We start from the raw sequence: 27,605 nt of genomic DNA, 5'->3' as shown, positions 1-27,605 counted from the left end.
CAGGAAGGGACAGAGCACGGCACAGGTGTCTTCTAACCTCATCCCCACCCCTTGAGGACAGGGAGGGTCTTGTGGCTCACAACCCTGGCCACAAATAATTACCATTGCGGGAACTTTCAAGTAATACGGATGGCCAGGCCGCAACCCTGAGAATTTGATAATTGGTCTCTGGTGGATCCTGAACATCTCGATCTTTAAAATAAACTTTATTGAGGTATAATTTCTATATAGTAAAAGGCACCTGTTTTAAGTGTACATTTCAATGAGTTCTGACAAACGTATACACGTTGCCACATTTCCGTCGAAAATTCCACAGTTCCTCATGCCCCTTCCCAGTCAGTCTCCACCTCCAGTCCTAGGTATCACTCAACTGCTTTCTGTCTGTATAGATTAGTTTTGCTTCCTCTGGAGTTTCATATGAATGGAATCATACTGTACATATCCTAGTGTCCGACTTCTTTCACTCAGCATGGTGTTTCTGAGGTTCATTCAGGTGTGTACCAGTAGTTTGCTACTCTTCCATTGTAGGATGCACCGCAACTGTGTAGCCATTCTCCTCACGGTGGACATTGGGTTGTTTCCAGTTTGGGGTCACTATGCATTTCTCTCTCTTATCTTTTCAGGTATTCTCATGTGGTGCCAGGGTTGAGAGTTGAGAACCACTGATACATCAAAGAACTTTCTATGGGGAGAATATTACTGTTCCCTCTCTTTTCTGGAGTAAATGTCTTTCTGCACCCGTGTCAAGAGACATTTGATATGTAGAATCCTATTTTAAAGAACTGCTGTTGAAAGGAACCTAGCTGATAGAAGGGGAAACACTTGTATAGAGTGCTCAGCCCCTCCCCCAGTTTGTCTTGGATTCAATTTGGGATTGTTGCAACATGGAGTGCGTGCTCCTGCAGCGATGCCCCTGGGGTGTATTTACTCCCCGGTAACCGGTAGCCGTCTGGTGAGCCCCGCCCTGGCCCACAGCAGCACCTTCCCCTGTAACTAACTAGGTGTATATTAAATGTCTGTAAATTCAATCCAGGTGTCTCAGTGCTTATGCGACAAATTTTAGCAATGAATTCTAAAAGCTTCTGATTTTTTTCCCCTCCATCAGGTTAATTTTTCACATCTCTTCCTCATGCCTGGTCCTCTTCGCCACCTCTCTGACAAATAATTACTAATATATAAATTCCCCAATGAAATCAGCTTAGACTGTAAAGGAAAACAAGGGCTTTGGGGTCACCCACACTTGGAAGGCTTTCTTGGGTCTGCCACTTGCCAGTTAGTTTATTTTTCTGAGGTTCAGTTTCCTCGGTTCCAAAATTGAGGGTACTTACCTCCTAGGAATGTTTTAGAGGGTCCATGAGATAAAGTCTGATTTTTTTTGCTAATTTGTTGTTATTATTTGCCAATTCCCCGGCTCCTCACGGCTTGGCACATGACGTTGACTAAACTCAAGCACGAATCCCTGGCCGGAAAAGGCCGCGTGCAAGCGTAGGCTAACGCAACCCACTTTGACCCGCTTAAGATGTCGGTCCCACACCGTACTCTAAGACAGTGTGCCACTCTCAAGATGGCGTCCTGGAAGTGCACGGCAGGTCGAGTCCCGGAAATCTCGCGTTAGGCGAGGCCAACGGATACGTTCTCGCGAGAGGGCACGTCAGTCTCAACTAGGCGTCGTGTGAACAGCAGCTGCCGCCGAGGTGGGAGGTGGAACCGGCGCGGTGAGGGGTGGGTCGGACGCCGAGGTGGCAGGCCTGGGGGTCGCCGGGGGCCGGGAAGGCGTAGAAACCAGATTCGGGGATTTGGGGGGTGTAGCAGGTGGCGTACGGGGTCTCTTTTCGGGTTCACGAGGCCAGAACCAGGCTGCCGGAAGTGCGCTAAGGGGTTTTTCTTTTCCCCGGGAACCGGCGGGGAAACTGAGGCTCGGGGTGGGGCTCGGGACTGGGGGACGCGCTGAGGCCGCCGTCTTTTCCTGCAAGAGCAGAAGAAGATGTCGGACAGCGACGACAGCAACTTCTCCGAGGAGGAGGACAGCGAGCGCAGCAGTGACGGCGAGGAGGCCGAGGTCTGTGTCGGGGACGCAGGAGGCGGCCTTGCGCCTGGGGACAGCACCAAAGCAAAAGGGCCCCGGGGGGGAGCTCGGAGGGGATCCGAGCGGCTGTGGCGCCTGGGAGCTTCCAGGGTGTCGGGAGAAAGTAGGCAAGCCCAAGACAAGCAGGGGAACAGATGCTGGAGGCTGGGGATGCTCCAGGTACGGGGAGCCAGCAGGCGGTGTGTTTAAAGGACCTGCCATGTAGTAAGCGCTGTTAGTTTTTATTTTCAGGTACGCTCAGTCATTCCAGGAATATCTTTTTAGTGCCTGCTATGTGCTAGGCGCAATTCTTGGCCCTTGGGCTACACCAGTAAACAGAACAGAGTTTAAAAATCTTTGCCCTCCTGGATGTAAAGAAACGTAACTGACAACTAAGCGTTTTAGTGAGCTGGAAGGGACTGTGGAGAAAGTGGAGGGGAGAAGGGGAATAGGGAGTCCTGGTTGCACTTTAAATGGGATGATCAGAGTGAGTCTGAGCCGGTGATGTTTGGAAAAAGACTTGTTGGAGGTGAGCAAGGGGGTCGTGGCTTCTGGAAGAAGAATGTTGCAGTCAGGGGCCCCAGCAGGTGTAAAGTGGGGAGCGTGTCTGCAGTGTTCAGAAAGTGACAAAGGGTCCCGTTTGTCTGGATCAGAGGGAGTGCAACAGAGAAGTGACTGGAGCTGGATCATGTAGGATCTCGAAGGCTGTGGTGAGGAATTTGTCCTTAACTGAGTGAGAATGTTTCCACCAAAGGGAGGATGTGATCTGATGTCTTGAAAGGATCCTGCCGTTTGGATCTGTTGAATGTCACTGTTTCAGGAACCAAATAACATTTCCTGGGACATCTCTGATTTCTCATATTCTTCTGTTACTGTCTTTTATTTATTTTTGACTTGCTCATTTGTTGAGTGAATAAATGTTCGAACATCTACCACTGTGTTCCAGATACTTCCTGGGTGTTGGAGAGAGTGGACCCAGGCAGATCTTTGCTTTCACAGAGTTTATGTTTAGTAACCAACAGTTACAAACTAATAAAGAGATGACACGATGATCATAGGTGTCTCGTTTGACCTACAGAATCATAAATTTATTTTTTAAGTTACTTGCTGACACTTGTAAGGGCGATCTCACGTAAAAGTCAAGATTTCCTGCTTTTCTGGGAAAATGGGAGGAGCTAGCTACCTGAGACCCAGGGTTGTTCTACACAGCACCCCTTTGCTCAAGAGGTGGCAGCCCTCTTGAGAACTGGGAATTTTCTCCAGTTCTCTGGGTCTATCAGTTGCCATTTCTCATCATGCCTGCCTTGTGGCAGATTTAAGAAAGGGAGGGGCTGGCCCGGTGGCACAGCAGTTAGGTGCTCATTGTTCTGCTTTGGTGGCCCAGGGTTCGCCGGTTTGGATCCTGGGTGTGGGTATGGCACCGCTTGTCAAGCCATGTTGTGGCAGGCGTCCCACATATAAAGTAGAGGAAGATGGGCGTGGATGTTAGCTCAGGGCCAGTCTTCCTCAGCAAAAAGAGGAGGACTGGCAGCAGATGTTAGCTCATGGCTAATCTTCCTCAAAAAAAAAAAGAAAGGGAAAGATTTCACATACCTGTGTCCTGGAAAACATCAGGTAGACGGCAAGTGCCCTGGGTTTCCCTTGAGCTGCTCCCCTTTTTTACGTTGCCTGCTTGCCCTCTGGAGGCATTTGATTGTCACTCCTTGTGTCCTTTGGGGTGTCCTCAGCTTCTAGTGAAGAGTTGGAGGAATTGGGATGCTATGGGGTTCGGGGGGGGCAAGTGGGAGGAAGCGAGGGAGGGCCTTTGCTGAGCCGCAGCGCTGGGTCCTTGGTCTCTGACTCATGGCTTCAAGACACTGCTTGTGGTTACAGCCTGGTGGTAATGAGACCAGGATCCCCAGTTCCTTTTCCTGGCTGGGGCCGTCTGGTTTCCACTGTGCAAGTCTCGCTTCCCCAACACCACACCAGGCTCCTGACTCACCTGCTGGCTCGTCTGCTCTCACCAGATGAGGCAGGAGGGCAGTGTGCGGCCTGCCCTCCTGCCGGAGAGAGGATTGGATGGGCTTTGCAGACAGCCACGTGTTGGCATGGTCCTTGAAGGACCAGGTCCTGCGGATAGACAGGTGGGGATGACAAGTAACGAGCCCCTGTTGGGGGAATCAGCTGGTTCACCATTCTCAGCCGCAGTAACTTGCTCATTCCTTCATCAGCAAGCGTTCCTTGAGGTCCTGTCCTGTTGGGTTCACAGCCTCCCTCTTGGAGCTCTGTGTCCTGGGGTGGAGACGGTTTTATAAAAAGATAGTTCCTTCAGGGGATGCTGAGGATGGATGATGTAAGAGCACCTTCAAGCCCTGAGGTTAGCAGAGAGATGGTGCAAGCTCTCTCCTCAGGGAGCACGGAGCCAGATTTGGAAAGAAGGCTTTGCCAGGACCAACCCAGGGAAAGGATGACAAGATTTGTAGAAATCATGCTGTGGTGTGGTTGTAGTTTGAGTTGCTAAAGTGTGGGTCGTTGTAAGCAAGTCAGGGTTGTGTAGTAAATGAAAGCTGCTTACGTCGTCTTCTGTTGCTAGCCGTGGGCTGGGTGATGCTAGGGACCCAGCAGCGCCTGGGATAGCCTGGGCCCTGCTCTCAGGGAGCTCACAGCGGTCTGGGCTGTGATGGAGGAAGCCCAGAGGGTTGTGAGCCCAGAGAATGTGCCTGACTTTGCCTGGAGGCGAGAGGGCAGGCATGACTTCCTGGAAGAGGGGCTATTTCGATTGAGGTATGAGTGAGAGGCAGAGGAGAGTGGGTTTTTGAGCAGCATGGACGATGGACACCGCTGAGAGAGAGAGAGCATGGTCCGAGTGGTTCAGTGTGGCCTGGAGTTAGCATTTGGGAGGAGGAGCCCGAAGGGCCAGCATGGGAGGGAGAGGCAGTGTGCAGTGTGTGCTTCAAGTCCACGCTGCTAGGGGGCTGGTTCCTTACCTGAGGGCAGTGGGGAGCCGTGGGTGTGTTTTAAGCAGGGGACCACGTGATCAGATTTGTGTTTTAGATCAGACTTTCCCAAGACTATAGGATGCATTCCAGCTTGGGGGGGTGACGAGAGGTACTTTTAGGTGGAATAAGGACAAGACTTTAAGCCACCTTGAATCATTTAGTGAGAAAGTGATTTCTTTTTCAGTTGCGTGTCCTGTCTTTTGAGTGGGTCACGGAGAAAGTTTCACTGGGGCAACTGTGTTGTGAACGCCTTTCTGAAATTCGCTAGTCTCTGTGTTTATCAGGCAGAACAGGCTGCAGGCTTAGAGCCTGGCACAGGCAACAGCATCAGGCTGGGGCTTAATACCATTGTTTTACTTTTATCTTTGTAGTTACGTTTTATATGACAAGCTAACCTTTAAAGAGTTTTTACTTCTGAACTATTTGAAAACAGAAAAGTTTCTCTTTTAAATTCAGTAAAAATGTGAGTGAGTTTAAAGAAAATGTCAGATAAATGGGTTGTACTGATGTGGACATGGCAAGAAGTCATGAGGTTACTGGGGAAAAGATTGAAGTTTGGGGAACACTGTTTTGTATGGATCACTTCCTTCTGTGGCTGGTACGGAAAGAGGGATTAGAAGGGAGGCGTGGGCAAGGATCCACGTTGTAGAGGGCGAGGCTCTGGGCATGGGGAAGAAGGGACGGATTGGAGAGGTGGTGTTCAGAAAGCAGGGAGGTCAAGAGTTTGGTGCCTGATGGGAGCTAGAGGAGGCCAGCGCAGGTCTAGCGGAAGGCGCTGAGGTCACTTTGGGATGTGGTCGGTGAGACATGCTCAGAGGACATCTGGGGGAGACATTCAGGAGGCTGTTGGCACATGGAGGTCTCTAGTTCTGGAAGAAAGTGCGGGGACTGGAGACAGGTGGTGGTGTCATCTACAGAGACAGGAACTGAGGTGATGGCAAGTAAAATGGCCCATGGAGAGAGTGCAGGGGAGGAGAAGCAGAGTGTGCCCTCGGCCGAGCCCTGGTGGTGGAGGTCAGTGTTTGAGGGGCGAGCAGGGTGCGAAGAGCCTGCAGAGGTGCAGCGAGAGAGGCTGGGGAAGCATCAGGAGAGCGTGATGTGACGGACGCCAAGGGAAGAGCATTTTCATAGGGAGGGAGTAGTGTGGGATGATCTGTGGGTAGGGACCAAAGAATGTCCATGGAATTAGCAACAAGAGGCCGTGAGTGACTTTGGCGAGCAGTGTGGACTGGAAACAGATATGAGAGTCGTTGTCAGGAGATGTCCAAGACCACAGCCCAGGGAGTGGCTGAGATGGCCTGGGGAGTTGTGGAGTGGAAAGCGATGAGGGCCAAGGACCAAACTTCATGGAGCTATAGCGTTTAAAGGCCCGGGGGAGCCTAGCAAGGAGGTCTAGTGGAGGCGGGAGCCCGGGCCAGCTCCCAGCTATTGGTTGGGTGGGTGGTGGTACTGTCACTGAGATAAGAGTGACAGCCGGAGAGGCCTGGCCAGAGTGGAAGGGAGTCTATGCAGAGCAGGGGGCGCTGTGATTGGCCAGGCGGAGCTGAGGTCAGATTTGGGGGTGTGGAACGCGGTATCCGGATTTCGGGGTCCGGAACCCTGGTGCTCTGACCTTCTCTGACCCTGCAGGTAGAGGAGGAGCGGCGGAGTGCGGCAGGCAGTGAGAAGGAGGAAGAGCCCGAGGAGGAAGAGGAGGAGGAAGAGGAGGAGGAATATGACGAGGAAGAGGAGGAGGAAGATGATGACCGGCCCCCTAAGAAACCCCGCCATGGCGGCTTCATTCTGGACGAGGCTGGTATGTCACAGGGCCGGCAAGCGCCGAGCAGAGGCTGCACTTCCACCTTCATTTCCATTTCTTGAATGTGTATTTTTTAGAAGTATTTTCTTTTGGTAACTGTCAGACACACACCATAGCAGGGTGGTATGCAGAAGCCGCATGGACCATCACCGAGCGCCAGCCGTTAAAGGCGTAGTACCAAACTTGTGTTGCTTCTTCCTGCTCACTCCCGCCCGCCCCTGGATGATGTTGAAGCAAATCCCAAATAGTTAATTTGATCTGAAAAGCATTTCTGTATATAGTCCTAAAAGATAGATCCTCTTAAAACACACAGTCACAGTACCGTGATCACCCTTTAGAAACTAACGGTACTTGTGCTTGTCATGAAAAGCTCAGACGATCCAGAAGAGACATCAGGATGGGGCGGCAGAGGCCAGCACATCTGGGTTTCCTCCGGCCTGGCTCTGCTCTTTCCTCCATGCGGCCCTGAGCGAGTGCTGTCCGTCTCTCTGAGCCTCTTTCCCCTCTGTACAGGGAGACAGGCCGTTCTTCTGTTTCGTCAGGGATAGTCCGAGGATTTGGGGAACCGTGCATGTGAAGCACGTCAAGCTGCTGGCGGCCCAAAGGGTAGTGCCCAGCCCAGAGCAGGCCCTCGGAAAACCGGGCTGTTCATGGACGTTACATAGGCCCGCATTATGTCTACTGTTGTGTAAACTGCTTTTTTCATTCAACAACTGTGGAGGTAGATACTACATAGATAGCTTAGGGTAAGTGAGTTATTTCGAGTAAAGAAAGTTTTCTAAACAAGTTGTGGTGCATAAGCGCCCCATAAACGTTAGCTGCCATCATCATCGTCATTATCAAAATACGTGTTTTTTCCAATGGCTGCATACTGCTCCATTCTATAATTTGTTTCATTTAACCAGTCTCTTGTTGGACCCTGAAGTTGTTTGTGTTTTTCAGTATTATAAGCGGCACTGCCATAAATGTCTTCATGCATATTGAGACGCACAGATGCAAGTTGTTATCTAGACCAGGGGTTCTTTTTGTGTTTTTTGTTTTTTTTTAAAGATTGGCACCTGAGCTAACAACTGCTGCCAATCCTCTTTTTTTTTTTTTCCCTGCTTTTTTTCTTCCCAAATCCCTCCAGCACATAGTTGTGAAGTTTTAGTTGTAGGTCCTTCTGGTTGTGGTACGTGGGACACTGCCTCAGCGTGGTGTGACGAGTGGTGCCATGTCTGCGCCCAGGATCCGAACCAGTGAAACCCTGGGCTGTGGGAAGCGGAGCACACGAACTTAACCACTTGGCCACGGGGCTGGCCCCATCTTTTTGTTTTTTTAAGTATGCTTTTTGGTGAGGAAGATTGGCTCTGAGCTAACATCTGTTGCCAATCTTTCTCTTTTTTTTTTCCTCCCTCCCCAAAGCCCCAGAACATAGTTGTATATCCTAGTTGTAGGTCATTTTAGTTCTTCTTTGTCAGATGCCACCACAGCATGGCTTGATGAATGGTGTGTAGGTCTGCCAAAGCAGAGCGTGCAAACTTAACCGCTCGGCCACAGGGCCAGCGACCATAGACCAGGAATTCTTAACCTTTTTTGTGCTGTGGCCGCTCTTGCAGTCTGGTAAAAGTCTTTGGACCCCTTCTCAGGATCGTGTTCTGAAATGCATTAATAGAATACATAGGATTCCAAAGAGAACAGTTATACTGAACTACAGTATCTAAATGTTGACAGAACATTATGATGTGTGTGCTTCTCTGTTAGCACATTGAAATAAGATTTAGTGGAGCGCCTGATAAGAATCTAATTTTGAAGTAGCAATGAGCGTGAATGGTACTCTGAGATCACTGCAGCTATAGTGTGCTATGAAAATAGCAGGTTTCACTGCCAACACCCCTGTGGTTGGCTGTTCGTAATTGATGGAAATGCTAAATTTACAGTAGATTAGTGGAAATGAAGATGTAGTTTTTTTGTCTGACACAGACCCCACAGATTTTCTACATGGTATATCCTAGAAGTCAAATTGCTGGGCAAAGGGGATACATATTTTTTTTTTAAGATGGGCCCTGAGCTAACATCTGTTGCCAATCTTCTTTTTCTTTTTCTCCCCAAAGACCCCCAGTACATAGTTGTATATTCCAGTTGTGGGTCCTTCTAGTTGTCCTATGCAGGATGTCGCCTCAGCATGGCTTCATGAGCGGTGCTAGGTCCACACCCAGGATCCGAACCAGTGAAAACCTGGGCTGCCAGAGTGGAGTGCGTGAACCCAACCACTCGGCCACAGGGCCGGCCCCAAAGGCTGCATATGTTTGTAAAGCTTTCTGATATCTGTGGCCAAGTGTCAGCCCGGAATGGTCACACTGGTTGGTACTCCCACCAGCCGTACATGCGAGTGCTTGTTTCCCACACCCGTGGAGAGGCGGCTGACTTGGAGCACCGTCCTCCGTTTTCTTGGGACCCGCTTACCCGAGGGGAAACCAGGGAGCAGAGGGGCAGGAGATGCTCTGGGTGTTCCTGGTTCTTGGAGAGCTTTGGCCCTTTTCCAAAGGCCGAGGGGGTGGGAATCCTTAGAGAAAAGGTCTTAGGTGGCAGATGGGCCCAGATGGAGAGAATGGATGACTTGCCGTCTGGGAAAGATGCAGGCTGCTGGGACACTGTGTGTTGGTGGGAGTGGTGCTGGGCCCTGCCTGGCAGTGCCCGTTGACAGGCAGGGAGCCTGTGACGCAGCAGTTCCTTTTTTAAGAGTTCACCCTACAGTTAAACTCACATGGGGGCGTAAAGACCTGAGAACAGAGACACTTGCTGCAGCTGCAAATGTTTGGTGACCTAGGTGTCCACTGATGAGAAGGGCCTGGTAAGACGAATTATGGGGCCGATAGTCAGATCGCATATAAGGCACGTGCTGCACGAAGAGCTCCAAGCCAGCATTATTGCCTAGAAAAAGAGAAAGGTACAGAACAGTGTGTTAAAAAATTGTGCGTGGGGGAAATAGTGGTGAGGGGTTTATACACATTTCTTAGGTGTGCACTGATTATCTCTAGACAAGAAGCGGGTCAGAGTCGCCTCTGGGAAAGGGGACTGGGATACGAGGGGTTGGAAATGAGAGGAGACCTTCTGTACACGTACAGCCTCTGTACACTTGGGGTTTTCTCGCCACGTGCAGGTAGCACTGTTGTTTAAGTTTTTAGTCCAACATCTGATACATTCAAAAGAGTGTTTGTAACCTAGCGGAGAGGTTAAGGGATGGACCCTGGAGCCAGGCTGCCTCTCAGGTCTCTGCTGAGAGTCTTCTGGGCAAGTTAGCTGACCTCTCTGGGCCTCAGAGTCCTTCCTGTAAAATCAGGACAATGGTGGTACCTCCCTTAGGATTGCCAGGAGGATTCAGGGAAGAATATATATGGCAAGTACTCAGAATGGGGCAGGGCACACAGTGTGCTCTCAGTAAGTGTGAGCTAACCAACGCACCAGGAACCCTGTCTTTAAAGTAACTCTACACCAGTCTTCCCTTGATAGTTGGGAGGGAAGTTTTCTGCTTTTTTTTCCCCCCTGAGGAAGATTAGCCTTGAGCTAACTTCTGTTGCCAATCTTCCTCTTTTTTTTTGCTTGAGGAAAATTAGCCCTGAGCTAACATCCATGCCAGTCTTCCCCTGTTTTATATGTGGGTCGCTGCCACAGCATGGCTGATGAGTGGTGTAGGTCCACGCCTGGGATCTGAACCAGCAAACCCAGGCTGCCAGAGTGGAGCGTGATGAAATCGACCACTAGGTCAGGGGGCCAGCCCTGCTTTGATCTTTGTTGAAATGGATCTGTGGGGGGGGGGGGGGGGGGGTGGTTTAGAGCCAGATGGGCCTGCACGTGAGAGCTGACCCTGCCGCTTGGAGCAGCTCCTCTGGCAGGTGAAGCTGTCCTCATCTTGGCGGTGGGCTTTGTAGTGCCCGTCTCCCAGAGGAGATGTTTCCTGGGAGCTGTTGTCATGAGGTCACCTTTGCCCCAGCTGCCCCCTGACCACTTGGCCTTCCTGTTTCAGATGTGGATGATGAGTATGAGGATGAGGACCAGTGGGAAGACGGAGCAGAGGACATCCTAGAGAAAGGTGTGTGGGGATCCCCCCTCTGCAAGACCACTGGGAGGTGTGGCCGAGAGGGTCTGGAGAGCCCATGCCCCACCCCCACCCCCATGCCCTGCACCACCCCGCCCCCACCCTCGTCACCTCGCTTCTTTCTGTCGTTGCCAGAGAGACCAGTTCTGCACCTTTTCCTTTTAGGCCCATGAGTTGGGGGGTGGGGGCCATGGGTGTTGTGGGGAGAAGACTCTGGGATCCCAGGGCCCCAGTGAATCCCTTCTGGGGGTTGTAGGGTGGGCGGGCTCTGTCCCAAGATACCCCCCACTTCCTGGGCCACTGCCCCCCACTCCCTGTTATTTTCCGTTCTGTGCGCCTCATACATTTCGGCTTCTCCCCCACCCACCCGGTGCCTGGCCTTTACTTTTGATTTTCAACCTTCCTGTGTCCCTCCCTGTCCCTTGCCCCAACCCATTGGTTGATTTCGCTGCTATAATTTGGCTCATACTTTGTCTGCCCTCGCCCACCACCACCACCACTACCACCACCACCACCACCACCTCCTCTTCCTCCAAGTAGAAGAGATTGAAGGTAAGAGTCTGAAAAGTGTGATTCCCCAGCCCTCCTCCCATATCCTGACATCTCCTTCCTGCCCTCGGCACCCTCCCTCACCCCTAGCCCCTGTCTGGCCCTGGGGGCTCTGGCTCATGTAGAGTCCAGAGTCAGGGGGTTCTGGGGCCAGGTCTCCAGCGGTTGTCAGCCTGGCAAAGTGCGTACATGTTTATGTATGCGTGTGAGCATGGTGGGGGGCAGGGAGGCAGGGATGGGTGGGGTGGGATGGAGAGCAGGGTGTGCTTAGACAGTGGCTGTGAGATGGGGAAGCGCTGGATGTCCCCAACTGCTGGACCTATCCCCAAGTCTTTTTCATGAGTGGCAGGATGCTAAGCAGGACAGAGGAGGAGGGTGAGGGTTGGGGGTTTCCTCAGTGAGGTGTCTCCTGCCCCAGGGCCTGCCTCTGGCCCTACCTCTTTCTCCAGGCCCCTGCTCTTCACCTCCCCTTGTTCACCCCATCTGCCCATTTTTTTGCAGCCTCCAATATCGATAATGTTGTCCTGGACGAAGACCGTTCTGGGGCTCGCCGCCTGCAAAACCTCTGGAGGTACATGGGGAGAGGGAAGTGGCGAGACTGGCTCCCGCAGGGTGACGTGGGGGCAAGTCAGCCCACCCTCCTCTCCTCAACCTTCAATTCATGTTTCCTTTCCTCCTCACACCCCAGGGACCAGCGAGAAGAAGAACTGGGCGAGTATTACATGAAGAAATACGCCAAGTCATCTGTGGGAGAGACGTAAGGGCATGGGATGGGCAGGGAGGGGCGGGAGTAGGGGGTCCCTCGCCAGGGAGGGTCAGGGGCCTCACCCCCTCCTTCCCGACTGCCCCTCTCTCTCCAGGGTGTATGGAGGATCTGATGAGCTCTCGGATGACATCACCCAGCAGCAGCTGCTCCCAGGAGTCAAGTAAGGGGGGCAGGACAGGAGGGCTGCGATGGCAATCTTGTGCAGAGGTGGTGTGCCCACGAGAGTCACTCCCTGAAAAATCAGGACTCCGGGTGACACAGGCAGAGTGGTGGATGAGAGCAGGGCGGGGCAAGTTGGTGCTTTTCTCTCCTTCCTTCTGCTTATGGATGCAAGGCTGGAGAGGGGGAGGGTGTGAGGGAGAGGAGGAAGGATGGGTGTGGGGGTTCGGATGTTTCACGATGAGGAGACAGTTTCACTAATGGGCTTCCTTTTTCTCTCCTATCTAGAGATCCCAATCTGTGGACTGTCAAATGTAAGGTGTGTGCTTTGGCCTCGTGGCTTGGGGGAGGCAGGGGAATGAGGAAGGCTGCCTTGTAGGGGAGAACTGTCCATCTGTCTGTCCTGGGTCTCCCTGGCCTGGCAGTCTCTTGGTCCTTCTGTCTCTGCCCCTCCATCCTTCTCTCTCCCCTCCCCTCCCCCTCCCTCTCTTGCTATCTCTTGCCTTTTCCTTTTCTCACTCTCTCTCTCTCCATCTCTCTTGTTCCCCTCTCTCTCCTACCTTATCTTTCTTGTCTGATGACTCTGGCTGGTTGGCTACTATCTCCAGCCCCTTTTTCTCTGTCCTGCCCTCCTCATCTCTCTGACGTCTGCTGCTCTCCTTCCAGATCGGGGAAGAGAGGGCCACAGCCATTTCCTTGATGCGCAAGTTCATTGCCTACCAGTTCACGGACACGGTAAGTTGGGTAGGCAGGCAACTTGGGGGTGAGAGACAGGGCAGCGCCCAGAGGGAGGGACAGTATGGGCTCAAGGGTACCAGGTGCCCCTTGCGCTGAGCAGTACTGCCTGTTGAGTGAGCTGCTCCAGCTAGAAAGCACCCACTCCCTCGCTCCCTGCATTGAGGCGATCTTCTGCGCCTCAGAGGTATTGTCCTCATTCTCTCTGCATTCCTGGCGGGGTTCCGCAGGCCCTGTAGCCCTCTGGAAGGCAGCCATCTAGGTTCCTGAGGCTTTCCTGCCTGAGAGTGAGTTCTGCCTGTCCACCAACCCTGTTGGGCGGCTGTCACCCTCTTCCCATTTGGGAGGGAGTCCTAGGATAGGGCAGCGTGGCCAAGTGGGTCAGGGAGCAGGCCTGTCTGGAGGAGAGTTCCTTCCTTCTCTCTTTCACGCGGTCGTCAGACATCCACTGAGGCCCTCCGGGGGCCAATCCCTGCCCTGGGAAATGGTGAGGATACAGCAGTGACCATGCGAGCGCTGGTCCCTGCCCTTCAGGGCTCACGCACAGTCCACAAAACACAAAGTAGTGCCACCTGCATGCAAGGCAGCAGATGCTGCCTTAAGGGCACAGCTCTTTCTTTAGATTGCCAGGTTTCGAATTCAGCCCCTCCACTTCCCAGCTGTGTGACTTTGATCAAGCCGCTTCCCCTCCCTTGGCCCCCTACTTGCCCCTCAGCGTCCTTAGGATTAAATAGCTTTGGCCATGTCCACCCCTCAGCCAGGACTTGTCCCACAGCTTATGTTCAATAAATATAGTTAGGGGCCGCCCTATGGCCGAGTGGTTAAGTTCGCATGCTCTGCTTCGGCGGCGCAGGGTTCAGATCCTGGGTGTGGACATAGCACCGCTTGTCAGGCCACGTTGGGGTGGCGTCCCACATGCCACAACTGGAAGGACCCACAACTAAAAAGTACAACTATGTACCGGGGTGATTTGGGGAGAAAAAAAGCAGGGGGCGGGGAAGAAGATTGGCAACAGTTGTTAGCTCAGGTGCCAATCTTTAAAAAAATAAATATAGTTATTGGCAGAGGTGTAATTGTCAGTTTTGGAACCAGGGTAAACCCTGTGAAGGGGGTCCTCCAAATTCATGAAACGGGGCTGCTAACAGCATGCTGGCTGGCAGCTCTTCTTCATCTAATTCGTGTTAGGCTGAGTCCATAGCTTTCACCTGCCGCAGCAGTGGGTGTGTGTCACTGGGACCACATGGAGAGTTGCAGGATTTGCAAGTCATGATTTTAATGTGCTCAAACCTCAATCTTGTGCCCAGCGCACAGTTCTCGTGTCTGACCCCATTTGAGTTATGCCTCTGATTATTGTTTATGCTTTTTTTGTTTTTTTTTGAGGAAGATTAGCCCTGAGCTAACATCTGCTGCCAATCCTCCTCTTTTTGCTGAGGAAGACTGGCCCTGAGCTAGCATCCATGCCCATCTTTCTCTACTTTATACATGGGACGCCTACCACAGCATGGCTTGCCATGCGGTGCCATGTCCACACCCGGGATCTGAACCGGTGAAACCTGGGCCGCCGAGAAGCGGAACGTACGAACTTAACTGCTGCGCCACTGGGCTGGCCCCTATTGTTTATGCTTTTAATGACCAGAGTAGTACATGGATACTGTAGGAGCCCAAATCTCTCCATACCCAAGTCCCATTTTTCAGAAGTAATTACTGTTGCTTTGTGTGTCTTTCCAGACCATCTTCTCTGCATATTGAAAAATGTGGTGTTTTTTTAAAAAAAAAAAACAAAATGGAATTATACATGCATCATTCTGCAGCGAGCCTTCTGTGAACGCCATAATCTTTCCATCCCCAGTAAACATAAGGTTGTTTCCATATTTTATTATCACAACCAAAGCTGAAACAATAATTGGCTTTCTTAAAGACTGAGTTACAGTTCACATGCTGTAAAATTCAGGGTCACGTGTACCATCCTTTTTATGTGTTGCTGGATTCAGTGTTGGAGATCTTTGCCCCTGTGTTCTCGAGGATGCTGGTCTGTAGTTTTTTCCGTATGATGTCTTTGTCTGGTTTAGGTATCAGGGTAGTACTGGATTCGCAGGAGTAGCCGAGAAATGTTCCCTCGTCTTCTGTTTTTTGGCAGACTTTGGGAAGGATTGCTGTTAGTTATTTAAATGTTTGGTAGAATTCACCAGGGAAGCCGTCTAGTCCTGGGCTTTCTGTGTGTGTGGAGGTTTTTTGATTGCTAATTCAATATCTTTACTTCTTGTAGGTCTAGTCAGATTTCTTTCTTTCCTTCTGCTTGCTTTGAGATTAGTTTCCTCTTTCTTTTCTAGTTTCTTAAGGTGTAGAAGGTTAGGTTCATTGATTTGGGATTTTTTTCCCCTTTTTGAAGTTGATGTTTACAGCTATAAATTTACCTTGAAGCATGGCTTTTTCTGCATCCTGTAAGTTGTTTTTTTTTTTTTCTTGAGGAAGATTAGCCCTGAGCTAATGTCCGCCACCAATCCTCTTTTTGCTGAGGAAGAGTGGCCCTGAGCTAACATCCATGCCCATCTTCCTCTACTTTATACGTGGGACGCCTACCACAGCATGGCTTTTGCCAAGCGGTGCCATGTCCGCACCTGGGATCTGAACTGGTGAACCCTGGGCTGCCGAGAAGCAGAACGTGCATACTTAACCCCCGCACCACCGGCCCAGCCCCCAACTGTTGTCTTAAAGTCTCTTCTGTCTGCTGTTAGTACGGCCACTCCAGCTCTCTCTGGTTCTACTTGCTTTTTACACCTAACACATGTTGAGTGTCTTTCTCTGTCACTCTGTGTAGGTCCATCTCATTCTTTTAACCGCTCAATTGTATCGCCTGGTATGGTTAAGCCATAATTTAACAAACCCCTCTTTGGGGGAATTTCCAAACATCCCGTCAGGTTTGTTTGCTGTAGTGAATAACCCTGCGGTGAATGTCCGCGTGTCCGTGTCGTTGCGCCAGCGTGTTTGTGTGGGAGGAACTCCTGGAAGAGAGACTGCTGAGGCGGCAGTCGCACCGTCCCCCCAGCTGTGCCTCACTGTGCCCCACCGCCCGGCCCCCAGCCCCTGCAGATCAAGTCGGTCGTGGCCCCCGAGCATGTGAAGGGCTATATCTACGTGGAGGCCTACAAGCAGACCCACGTGAAGCAGGCCATCGAGGGCGTGGGCAACCTACGGCTCGGCTACTGGAACCAGCAGATGGTGCCCATCAAGGAGATGACGGACGTGCTCAAAGTGGTGAAGGAGGTGGCCAACCTGAAGCCCAAGTCCTGGGTCCGCCTCAAGCGGGGCATCTATAAGGACGACATCGCCCAGGTGCCTGGGTCGGGGGATGCCAAGGGGGCCTGGGCTCCTTCATGCTCCGCTCCTCTCTTCTGTCCTTCTCTCCTCTTTTGTCCCGCCCAGGCCCCTTCCTAGTGCAAGGAGCAGAACCCTAGTGAGATTGGTGAGGCAGAGCCTGGGTTTTGTTGAGAGCACGCAGGAAACGGATGGCCATCTTCCATGGGTGTTAAGCCAAGACCTGAAGGAGGAGCGGGCGTGAGCCGGGAGAGTTCTCGGGGAAGAGTGTTGTGGCCGAAGGAGCGGCCCAGGAGATAGGCCCCTCACTGGCTGAAGCGGATGAGTGAGGGCAGGCAGCAGGGCCTTGTGGCCTATCTCTGGGCTGGTTTTTACTGGAGTAAGACGGGAGGGTTCCAAGGGACCCAGTGTGACTTGGATTTTAATAGGATTACTCTGGTGGCTGTGTTGAGAATAGACTGGTTGTCCTCAAGCAGGGTCGATGTTGCCCTCAGAGGACATTCAGCAATGGAGGGAGACATTTTGGGTTGTTTCAACCGGGGAGGGAGTTGATTCCAGCATCTAGTGGGTAGAAGCCAGGGATGCTGCTAACATCCCGCAAGGCACAGGACAGCCCCCACGACAAGGGATTGGCTGGCTGAGAAACCCTGGAATAGACTGGATGGGGCCGCAGGAGGAGGGAGACGAGCAAGGAGGCTGCTGCCGTGGTCCAGGTGGCAGGGGCTGGTGGGGCAGGACAAGGCTGTCGTAGAGGAGGCGGGAGGAGGTCAGATGTCTTGAAGGCGGAGCTGACAGAAATGATTTGCTCACAGATTGGATACAGGTGTCAGAGAGAGAAAGGAGTCAGGAGTGACTCCCAGGTTGTGTGCCTGAGCAGAAGGGAGGACAGAGACGGAGAAGACCGGGAGAGGAGCAGGTCTGGCGGAGCTCAGGAGTGTCGTTGGGGCGGGGCTGGTCTGAGGCACCTTTTAGGTCCACATGGAGGTGTCAAGCGGGCAGTGGATGTTCAGTTTCAGGGCCAAGGGGAGACAGACCGGAGAGAGAATTTGGGGAGTCTCTAGCAGTCTGATTTCTTCCCCATCACCCGCTGTCCCTTGCCCATGTCCTTGTTCTTCCTGTGTCTGGGCTCAGGGAGGGAGGGCCAGGCCCGTGCTGACCGCCTGTCCTTCCCAGGTGGATTACGTGGAGCCCAGCCAGAACACCATCTCCCTGAAGATGATCCCGCGCATTGACTACGACCGCATCAAGGCCCGCATGAGCTTGGTACCCTGGGTCACCTGCCGGCGGGTAGGGGACGCTTGAGCCCTGCCGGTGGCCCGGCCCTCCTCCCTCACCCTGCCCACCCTTGCCCCTTTGCTCCACAGAAAGACTGGTTTGCCAAAAGGAAGAAGTTTAAGCGGCCTCCGCAGAGGCTCTTTGATGCCGAGAAGATCAGGTGAGTGTCCTCGGGGGCTAGCTGGGTCCCCAGAGCTGTCGTGCAGGAGGTGCCTCTGCCGCTTCCCACACAGGGATGGGCCCCTCACGGGTTAGTCTGTGAGTGGCTAGCTGGCAGTGTAGCCTCAGCCACGTTACTTACCATCCCGTGTCGCTGAGGTCTTGTGTGTCCAGGCCGGGCACAGGCTGAGTGGCCCGTGAACATTAACTTCTCACGGTCCAGAACTTTGTCCAACCGGTATTCGCCGAGTGCCTGCGACAGGCATGCAGGCAGTGTTGTCGGGGAAATCGGGGAAGGAGCAGTGAACACAAGGGGTCAAGTCCCTGCCCCTCTGGAGCTGCCGCTCTAGTTAGGGAGATGGATCAAACAGCAGCTCGTCCAGTGGTGACATGTGCTGTGGTGAAAATAAAGCCGAGGCAGGGGCAGCGGAGTGCGGGGGTTGGGGAGGGGGCTGTGCGCCCCTCCCTCGAGGCGGGGCTCTTGGGCTCTCTGAGAGGCCACTGCTGCCAAGATGGCGTGTGTTGGGATGGGATGGGTCAGCCATCCTGTGGCCCTCCTCCCCTTTGCTGGCTCGGGAGACTGCGGCACAGCAAGACTCTCTCCCTAACCTCCCCTTCCAATCTGTCCCCCACAAAATCCCAGGTCCCTGGGGGGCGATGTTGCCTCTGATGGTGACTTCCTCATCTTCGAGGGGAACCGTTACAGCCGGAAGGGCTTTTTGTTCAAGAGCTTTGCCATGTCTGCTGTGGTGAGGATCCCGGAGTGGGTCATGCTAATGGCGGTGGGGAGCGAGGAGGCTCCTGCAGCCCAGGCCCCAGGGCAGTGGGTTCTCCGGGTGCTGGATGATCCTCAAGTCAGGAGCGTCACTAGGGGAATGATTCTCACTGTCCCTAGCCCGCTCAGCCGGCTGTGACACTGACCTCTGTCTCCTTCCTCCTCTTACCCGCGTCCCCCGGGGCTCAGATCACAGAGGGTGTGAAGCCCACACTCTCGGAGCTGGAGAAGTTTGAGGACCAGCCGGAAGGCATTGACCTGGAGGTGGTGACTGAGAGCACAGGTATTTGGTCCCCGTCAGTAACCCCGACCGAGGGGGCGGGGGTGGCCCATGGCCAGCAGCCCCCAAGTCAGCCCTGTGTCTGTCCCCGCAGGGAAGGAGCGGGAGCACAACTTCCAACCTGGGGACAACGTGGAGGTGTGTGAGGGCGAGCTCATCAACCTGCAGGGCAAGATCCTCAGCGTGGACGGCAACAAGATCACCATCATGCCCAAGCACGAGGACCTCAAGGTGGGCGCCCTGCTGCCCGTACGGGGGTACTGGGTGGAGGCCGTGCTGGAAGCATGGAATCATCTGTGGGGGTGCTGGGTTTAGTTTGCTTAGGGTGTGTGTGTCTCTGAGGGCTTGTCCAGGCTAGCACGGTGTGCTGGGGGGAGGCTGTCTCCAGGGGCATCTGAGGAGGCATCTAGTCTGGTGTCATGTGTCTGGGAGACAGGCTGTCTCTGTGCGGGGTAAAAGGTCGTCCAGGCTGATACCCTGGGTCTGAGATCAACTGTCTGGGGCCGTCCGAGGGTTGTCCAGGTGCCCTGAAGCAGTCTGTGGCGTGAGCCTGGAGTGGGTTTTGGCCAGTGTCTTTCCCCAGAACATGAGTGCATTCTGAAGAGGCTGGACAGGTGGGTTGTGGTGGCTTCCCCTCGCTTGCTCACTGTCCCCACCCCCAATCCCCAGGACATGCTGGAGTTCCCGGCCCAGGAGCTTCGGAAGTACTTCAAGATGGGGGACCACGTGAAAGTGATTGCTGGCCGCTTCGAGGGCGACACGGGCCTCATCGTGCGGGTGGAGGAGAACTTCGTCATCCTCTTCTCCGACCTCACCATGCATGAGGTAGGTGTGGGGCCGGTGGGGCGCGTATGCCAAGAGGGGTCCAGGCAGATGACCCAGTGGGACCCTGCTTCACCCGTTTCCTGTGTCTTGGCAGCTGAAGGTGCTCCCCCGGGACCTGCAGCTCTGCTCGGAGACGGCGTCAGGCGTGGATGTCGGGGGCCAGCACGAATGGGGGGAGCTGGTGCAGCTGGACCCCCAGACCGTGGGCGTTATCGTGCGGCTGGAGCGGGAGACCTTCCAGGTGGGTGTGTTGCACTCGGGGGTGGGGCTTACTTTTAGGGGGCTTGCTCTCCCTCGAGCTCCTTGTCCTGGGAGGTGGAGAACATTGTGGCTGAGAACACACGAGGTTACAGAGCTGGCGCTGTCACCCCTGGCTGGCTATGTGATACTGGGCAAGTGGCTGGTCATTCATCCTCTCTGTGCCTCAGTTTCACACCCTGTGAAATGGAGAAGATGGCAGCATCCACTTCATCCGTTGTGACTGACTCCCTGAGATCAGATATGCACCCTGGCATTCAGTGCTTGTTCAACCACTGGGTCCTGCACGTGCCCTCCTCCCCTTCCCCATGGATGTGGGGGCCACGGAACATAGTGCTTAGGACCCTGGGCTCTGGATTCAAAGCTCAGCTCTGTTGCTTCCATGCTGTGTGACCCTGGGCTGGTGACTCGCCCTCTCTGGGCCTGAGATTTCCCGTCTGTAAGATAGGGTGAAAACATCCATCTCAGAGGGAAGTTTTGAGGCTTCAGTGAAATCTTATATGTGAGGAATTTAGCATGGGGCCTGGCACAAGGTGATGAGTAAACATTAGCTATTATGTTAACATCGACCCTCTGCCTATGTCTCAGGTCCCTGATGCTCAGTTGGGGTGGAGTCTCCTCCCAAAGGGTGTTTTGCAATGACTGGGAACATTTCTGGTTGACCCAGTGCCTGGAGGGTGGCGCTCTGCCATTGCCTGCCCCAGAGCCAGGGAGTCTAGAAGTCCTGTAGAGCTGGGGACAGTCTCCCACAGGGAAGGACCATACCGCTTTAGGGAAGCCCTGCTCCATGTCGCCCCTTCCCACCCTCACCCCCAGCATCCCACCTCCGTCCCTAGGTGCTGAATATGTACGGGAAGGTGGTGACGGTCAGGCACCAGGCCGTGACCCGGAAGAAGGACAACCGCTTTGCTGTGGCCCTGGACTCCGAGCAGAACAACATCCACGTGAAAGACATCGTCAAGGTCATTGACGGCCCCCACTCAGTGAGTATGAGCTCCTGCCCGTCCCTGCGTCCAAAAGAGCTGGGCTGGGGCGTGGCCATGAGAGTGACTGTCCTTTCCTCGCCCAGGGCCGGGAGGGCGAGATTCGCCACCTCTTCCGCAGCTTCGCCTTCCTGCACTGCAAGAAACTGGTGGAGAATGGGGGCATGTTTGTCTGCAAGACCCGCCACCTGGTGCTGGCGGGGGGCTCGAAGGTGAGGCCGGCACGCGCACCCTGCCTGGCATGGCTCTCCGGCCTTCGCTGACCCCAGGAGTGACAAGAGCGGGCTTGTGAGAGATGAGGAGGGCAGTGTCAGTGTCAGGTCCTTGGCCAAGTATGAAGAAAAGGTTTATTGGCATCGGGGCTGTTTACCAAATCACTCACTCATTCAGTTTTATTGAGCCCCTGGGAGGGGCCAGACAGTGGAGCTAGAGCAGGAAGGAGAGAAAAATCTCTGCCCTCCTAGAGCTGCGGCTCCGGAGATACATACACACATACCCTGCACAACGTGAGGTGGTGGCAGGCACGCTGAAGAGAAACCAAACAGGATAAGGAGACAGAGCACCATGGGCCGCTGTGTCAGATGGAGGGGGTTAAAGAAAGGCCTCCTTGAGGAGGAGACATTTGAGCAGAAACCTGAATGAAGGGATGGAGAGCCACATGAATAGCTCAGGGGGACAGCAGGTGCAAAGGCCCTGAGGTAGGACTTGTAGGAAAGTTGCATAGAACCAGGTCTCAGAAAGGAGATCAGGCCTAGGGGCCGGGTTGCCGGGACCGGGAGGTGGTTTCCTCAGGGCCCTGCAGGTGGGATGACGAGTGCCCGTGGCTTGTAGTGTTTGTGTCACTAGGGTTTAAATTCCTCACTACCACAGTTCAGTCCCACTTCTTGGCCAGGTGAGGCCCGGGCCTCTTGGGTGACAGCCCCACATGGCATAGGAGTGGCAGTTTCCCCAAAGGGAAATCGAGGCATTGTCACTAGGAGGGAGGGATGGCTGCTGGGCAGGTTCAAGCAGGAACTCTTCCCAAATGGAGGCAGGCAGTGTGGCGCGGGGGCCGGGAGCCTGCCAGTTTACTTCTTGCCCCTCCCCCAGCCCCGAGATGTGACCAACTTCACCGTGGGTGGCTTTGCCCCCATGAGCCCCCGGATCAGCAGCCCCATGCACCCGAGTACTGGAGGTGAGGGGGAGTTGGGGTGGGGATGTGTGGGGGATGGGGGAGGTAGGTTGTCGGCCCACACTCACTGAGCGCCTGCTCTGGCCCGGGCCGACCATGATGGGGCTCACAGCTCATGAGAGACCAGACCCCACCCCACAGGGCAGCCCAGAGTGGTCAGGGCTGCCATGGGAAAGCCCAGGGCTCTGGTGGGGGGAGCCCAGAGGAGGCTCCTAACCCCTGGGGGATGGGGGGAGTCAAGCAGGTAAAGAGGGGGTTTGAGGGTGCCCTGGCTCTGGCTACAGCATGTGAGGGGAGGGCACGGCCCTGGGGACTGGTGACCTTCTTCCTCCCCAGGTCAGCGCGGCGGCTTTGGCAGCCCAGGTGGTGGCAGTGGTGGCATGAGCAGGGGCCGGGGGCGGAGAGACAACGAGCTCATCGGCCAGACTGTGCGCATCTCCCAGGGGCCCTACAAAGGTGAGGGCCTTTGCAGGGCTACGTGGAGGCCGGGGGAGGGGCCTGGTGAAGGAGAGCCCCCCGCCTGAGCTCCTGTCTCTCCCCCAGGCTACATTGGCGTGGTGAAGGATGCTACTGAGTCCACAGCCCGAGTGGAGCTGCACTCCACCTGCCAGACCATCTCTGTGGACCGTCAGCGGCTCACCACGGTGTACGGGCCGGGCCAGGCCAGGGCCGGGAGGGGGCTGCTGGGCAGTGGGAGGGCCCTGCTCATCCTGCTGGTTCTGTGTGCACAGGGGCTCACGGCGCCCGGGTGGCATGACCTCTACCTATGGGCGGACGCCCATGTACGGCTCCCAGACGCCCATGTACGGCTCCGGCTCCCGCACACCCATGTACGGCTCTCAGACACCTCTCCAGGATGGTGAGCGCTCCCCAGGGGAGAGGGATGAGGGGCCACAAGGGGACTGGAGACAGGACAGGACTGACGGACATAAGCTTCTCTCCCGTTCCAGGCAGCCGCACCCCGCATTACGGCTCGCAGACGCCCCTGCATGACGGCAGCCGCACGCCTGCCCAGAGTGGGGCCTGGGACCCCAACAACCCTAACACGCCGTCACGGTGAGGGCCCGGAGCTGCATGGGGGGCAGGGTTCCCTGAGCCAGTAGGAGGGGTCTGCGTGGCCCACCGTGAATTGTCTGCTCCCAGCCCCAGGCTGCTCATGTGCAGGTATCAGCATGGCTGGGACAGGATAATCTCTCCAGCCCCGACCACAGTAGGGTGCTCTGGTTAAAACCTGGGCTTGGCGGGGGCTGGCCCCGTGGCCGAGTGGTTGTCCGTGTGCTCCGCTTTGGCAGCCTGGGGTTTCGTCGGTTTGGATCATGGGCGCGGACATGGCACCACTCATTAGGCCATGCTGAGGCGGCATCCCACATGCCACAACTAGAAAGACCTACAACTAAAAATATACAACTATGTACTGGGGGGGGATTTGGGGAGAAAAAGCAGAAAAAAAACCCCAAAACCTGGGCTTGGGGACAGAGTGGGTGACCTCGGTCATGTGACTGGCTGTGTGACCTTGGGCAGGCAGCCTCACCTCTGCTTCCCGGTGTCCTCAGCCGTTAGATGATGCTTCAGGGCTGTCATTGAGGACAGAGTTGCCTGGGGTCTGTCTTGCACCAGGGCTGTTCTGGAAGCACCTGCAACATTGTTGTGATTGCCACAGTCATTCTCAACACACTTCTCTCCCCAACAGGGCTGAGGAAGAGTATGAATACGCCTTCGATGACGAGCCCACCCCATCCCCACAGGCCTACGGGGGCACCCCCAACCCCCAGACACCTGGCTACCCAGACCCCTCGTCCCCACAGGTCAACCCCCAGTACAACCCGCAGACACCAGGGACGCCAGCCATGTGAGTCCACCGCAGCTAGCCCTCATCATCCCCTCCCCACTGCCACCATCTCCTCTCTCCCCTGTCGTCCCCAGTCCCCAACCAGTGCTCCCTCCTCTCCTGTCTCTGCAGGTACAATACAGACCAGTTCTCCCCCTATGCCGCCCCCTCCCCGCAAGGCTCCTACCAGCCCAGCCCCAGCCCCCAGAGCTACCACCAGGTGGCGCCAAGCCCAGCAGGCTACCAGAACACCCACTCTCCAGCCAGCTACCACCCCACGCCCTCGCCCATGGCCTATCAGGTACTGGTCAGCTTGCAAGCCCCTGAGAGTGGTGGGCTAAGGTGGGCCCTGGGCCTGGACGGACAGCCAGGCCAGATGACCTATTCCCAATGACACCGTCCCCCTTTCCCCTACAGGCCAGCCCCAGCCCGAGCCCTGTTGGCTACAGTCCGATGACACCCGGAGCTCCCTCCCCTGGTGGCTACAACCCGCACACACCGGGCTCAGGCATTGAGCAGAACTCCAGCGACTGGGTCACCACTGACATCCAGGTGAAGGTGCGGGACACCTACCTGGATACGCAGGTGGTGGGGCAGACAGGCGTCATCCGCAGCGTGACGGTAAGCGGGCCCAGGCGGGCAGGTGGGCAGGCGTCCTCTCTTTTGGGGTCCCCAGTCTCTCTGGTTGCTGGGTTTTTTCTTTTCAACTGTCTAACCACATCTTCCAGCACCCATTTACAGCTGGAAAAGCAGATGTGGAAAGGTTTGGCACGCAGGCTCCGCAAGGCGGATCCCTGCCTGTTGTGCTCCTGGCTGGGGCCCCGGGAGCCTGGCTCCTCTCTCACGTACTCCCTGAGATCAGCGCAGTCATGGGACCCAGTGCTCCCTGTGCCAGGCTGCTCCCACCCTGGGCTCCCCCTGCTCCACTGTTGGCCTCTCCAGTCTCCATCATCCCTGATTTCCCTCCAGCCGCAGGGCCTGTGCTCGTCACTTTCCGTGCCCAGAACTCTCTTCCTTCCGTTCTTTGGCTGTTTCACTCCTCCTCCTCCAGGGACGCACTAGGCTGTTTCAGGCTGTCTCTCGTAGGTCTGGGTCATGCCCTTTCATGTTATCTACCTGCGGCCTAAACGCTTGCCGTTTACCCTGCCGTGATTCTTTGATTGCTAAGCCGGAATTTTATTCCTACAGAGCACCAGTTCCTAGACTAGGGACTGGCACCTTACTGGTCCTCTGATGAGTATTAATTAAATTAATTAAACAAGCACCGGAGACCAAGACAGCTCCAGGCTCCGGCCTCACATACCTCACTTTCCAGTTGGGGAGACAGACATGTCCCAATACAGTGACAGCTCAAGTGGCCAGAGCTGGGATGCAGGAAGTCCAGAGGGCCAGGGGAGCCCTGTGAACCTAGAAGAGGCACCTGACCCAACTTCGGAGGGGGTCAGGGAGGGCTTCCTGGAGAAGGAGACATCTATGCCGAGACCTGAAGAATGAATAGGAGTAAGCCCAGAGATGGCTAGGGAAGGGCTTAAGTGTGTTCCAGAAAGGGGCTGTGCAAAGGCCTGGAGGTGAGGGAGAGCCTGGCACATTTGGGGAGTGAGTGTGTCCATTGTGGCTGGAACATAAAGAGCCAAGGGGGAAGGTGAGTGCTGAGGTCAGAGGCGTGGCTGGGGCCAGGTCACATGCCAGCCAGGGAACTTGGACTGTGTCCTGAGGGGACTGGCGGTCCTGGGGGAATCTGTGGTTTGGAATTAATTCTGTCCGTTGCTCTATCAGGGATGGATTAGGGGTGGTGAGACTGGGGGCTGGGAGCCCAGGGGGAGGTCAGGCTGCACTACAGGACGGTGGGGAAAAGGGGGAGGGAGGTGGGAGAGACCCCGGGAGGCTGAATGGACGGGCCTCGGAGCTGGTGTTTGTCAGTGAAGGAGCTCACCGGGACAAGGTCCAGAGCTCTGCCTGGGACCAGGGACCGTGGGGCCATCCCTGAGACGGGGACCCAGGAGGAGGAGCAAGTGTGGGGAAGAAGCTGAGGCCAGTTTGGGACACGCAGAGCCTGACAGGCAGTCTCCCTTTTGGCCCAAGTTAGCTTCATCCTGGTGCTTCCCTTGCTGAGCTGGTCACACCGCCCCCCCCACCACACACTCCCAGACTTGGAATCAGGCCCAGCCTTGGCCTTTCCTGCCCCCGTGTCACCTTGGGAAAGTGACTTCTCAGAATGAGCCCCGAGCCTGTGTCCCCTGAGCACAGACGTCAGTCCTGTGTTGGGAACAGGCTGGGCTGACCAGGCTGCCCTCACTCCCAGGGAGGCATGTGTTCCGTGTACCTGAAGGACAGTGAGAAGGTGGTCAGCATCTCCAGCGAGCACCTGGAGCCCATCACCCCCACCAAGAACAACAAGGTAAGGGGGGGGCAAGGGGCACGGGGGCACTGGGCTGCTGACCTGGACCCTGACCCCCTGCCCCCCCCATCAGGTGAAGGTGATCCTGGGTGAGGATCGGGAAGCCACAGGTGTCCTGCTGAGCATCGATGGCGAGGACGGCATCGTCCGCATGGACCTTGACGAACAGCTCAAGATCCTCAACCTCCGCTTCCTGGGGAAGCTCCTGGAGGCCTGAGGCAGGCAGGGCGCGTGGACTTGGGCAGAAACCTGGCAGGCAGAGAGTGCCCCTCCTTCCTTCCCCGGCCTTTGGCTCTGACGCGGGATCTGGGCCTGGTGTAGGGCTAGCCTGATTGTTCAGGATTTCTTCTATTTTCCTTTCTGGGTTCTTATCTCCCTCCCTGATGTTCATGGGAATGAGAGTAGAGTCTGGGGGAGGGTCCCCACCTTCTTGTACCTCCCTTCCCCAGCTTGCTTTTGTGTTACGGTCTTTCAATAAAAAGCTGTTTGGTCAAAAGCCGTGTGTGTGTGTGTGTGTGTGTGTGTGTGTGTGTGTGTGTGTGTGTGGCAAGAGGGCGCTGGGGTCTGGGTTGTAGGTGAGGCCATTTGCAGACCTCACTAACTTCCTTGCTTTGTGGTCTTGGGCAAGTGACTGGGTCTTACCTAAGCCTCAGTTTTCCCATCTAGAAGATGATAGTGCCTTCCCCAGAGGGAAGAGATGATTAGAGCAGAGCCTGCCTGTGATTGGCCAAGTCACATCTTACTCAGGCTCGAGTTATTCTGAGTGGAAATCACAGTCCGCCCCCCGCAGGGAGCCGAAGTTCCTCCTGTGGAGCCGGAGGCAGCATTGGATGGTCCTTTCTCCTGAGCCCGCACAGCAGTGACCCCAGAATTGCTGTAGTTTGATGGCTTGGGGCTGGGAGTGGGGAGCAGTGTAAACCTTAACTCTCCTTCACCATCCTCATTTGATATTTACATGTCTTTTTACTAATATAATACGAGATGTATTCTAAAATATTTGGGATGTTCTATTTTGGACACATAAAAGATGTGCGGAACACCCGTGTCCCACCGCCCAGCTTAGGAACAGTATGTACCAGCCAGGACCCCCTTCAGCGGCTGCCCCGTCCACGCCCCTCCAGGGTAACCACAGCCCTGAACGCCTGACTTTTGCCTAACTTTGTACTTTTACTACGTTAGTCTTTATCCCAAAGCGTTATATGGTCGTTTT

At 54.9% G+C, this 27,605-nt stretch overlaps 1 protein-coding gene across 3 annotated transcripts; it reads left to right on the top strand.

Moving 5' to 3' along the window:
- Positions 1-1,686: 1,686 nt before the first annotated feature.
- SUPT5H (SPT5 homolog, DSIF elongation factor subunit) lies at positions 1,687-26,891 on the top strand. 3 transcript variants are annotated; one of them, XM_046682539.1, is made up of 30 exons: positions 1,687-1,715; positions 1,979-2,059; positions 6,673-6,838; positions 10,848-10,913; positions 11,460-11,471; positions 11,970-12,039; positions 12,157-12,225; positions 12,329-12,394; positions 12,682-12,712; positions 13,060-13,128; positions 16,210-16,461; positions 17,617-17,706; positions 17,808-17,878; positions 18,521-18,626; positions 18,842-18,935; positions 19,027-19,163; positions 19,602-19,757; positions 19,852-19,998; positions 20,852-20,998; positions 21,085-21,210; positions 22,088-22,172; positions 22,506-22,625; positions 22,713-22,815; positions 22,901-23,028; positions 23,120-23,225; positions 23,860-24,018; positions 24,130-24,298; positions 24,415-24,618; positions 26,300-26,395; positions 26,469-26,891. In XM_046682539.1, exons 2-30 carry the CDS (start codon positions 1,985-1,987, stop codon positions 26,610-26,612), a joined length of 3,264 nt encoding a protein of 1,087 aa, XP_046538495.1. In that variant the 5' UTR covers positions 1,687-1,715; positions 1,979-1,984; the 3' UTR covers positions 26,613-26,891. The 3 variants fall into 3 exon arrangements, with proteins under 3 accessions (XP_046538495.1, XP_046538494.1, XP_046538496.1); XM_046682538.1 differs by having other exon boundaries at positions 1,704-1,722; XM_046682540.1 differs by lacking the exons at positions 1,687-1,715; positions 11,460-11,471 and having other exon boundaries at positions 1,722-2,059.
- The last annotated feature ends 714 nt before the right edge of the window (positions 26,892-27,605 follow it).

This window comes from Equus quagga, chromosome 13 (genome assembly GCF_021613505.1).
Source record: "Equus quagga isolate Etosha38 chromosome 13, UCLA_HA_Equagga_1.0, whole genome shotgun sequence".
NCBI lineage: Eukaryota > Metazoa > Chordata > Mammalia > Perissodactyla > Equidae > Equus > Equus quagga.
Note: the sequence above shows the minus strand (reverse complement) of the source record. Positions and strands in the feature narration are given on the sequence as shown.

What these genes read in the sequence shown, in the direction of transcription:
- SUPT5H (XM_046682539.1), top strand. Translation starts at nt 1,985, where the DNA reads ATGTCGGACAGCGACGACAGCAACTTCTCCGAGGAGGAGGACAGCGAG. An exon ending in CAGCTGCTCCCAGGAGTCAA is followed by an intron (nt 12,395 to 12,681) that starts GTAAGGGGGGCA and finishes TCTCCTATCTAG; the next exon opens with AGATCCCAATCTGTGGACTG. An exon ending in CGTCAGCGGCTCACCACGGT is followed by an intron (nt 22,816 to 22,900) that starts GTACGGGCCGGG and finishes CTGTGTGCACAG; the next exon opens with GGGCTCACGGCGCCCGGGTG.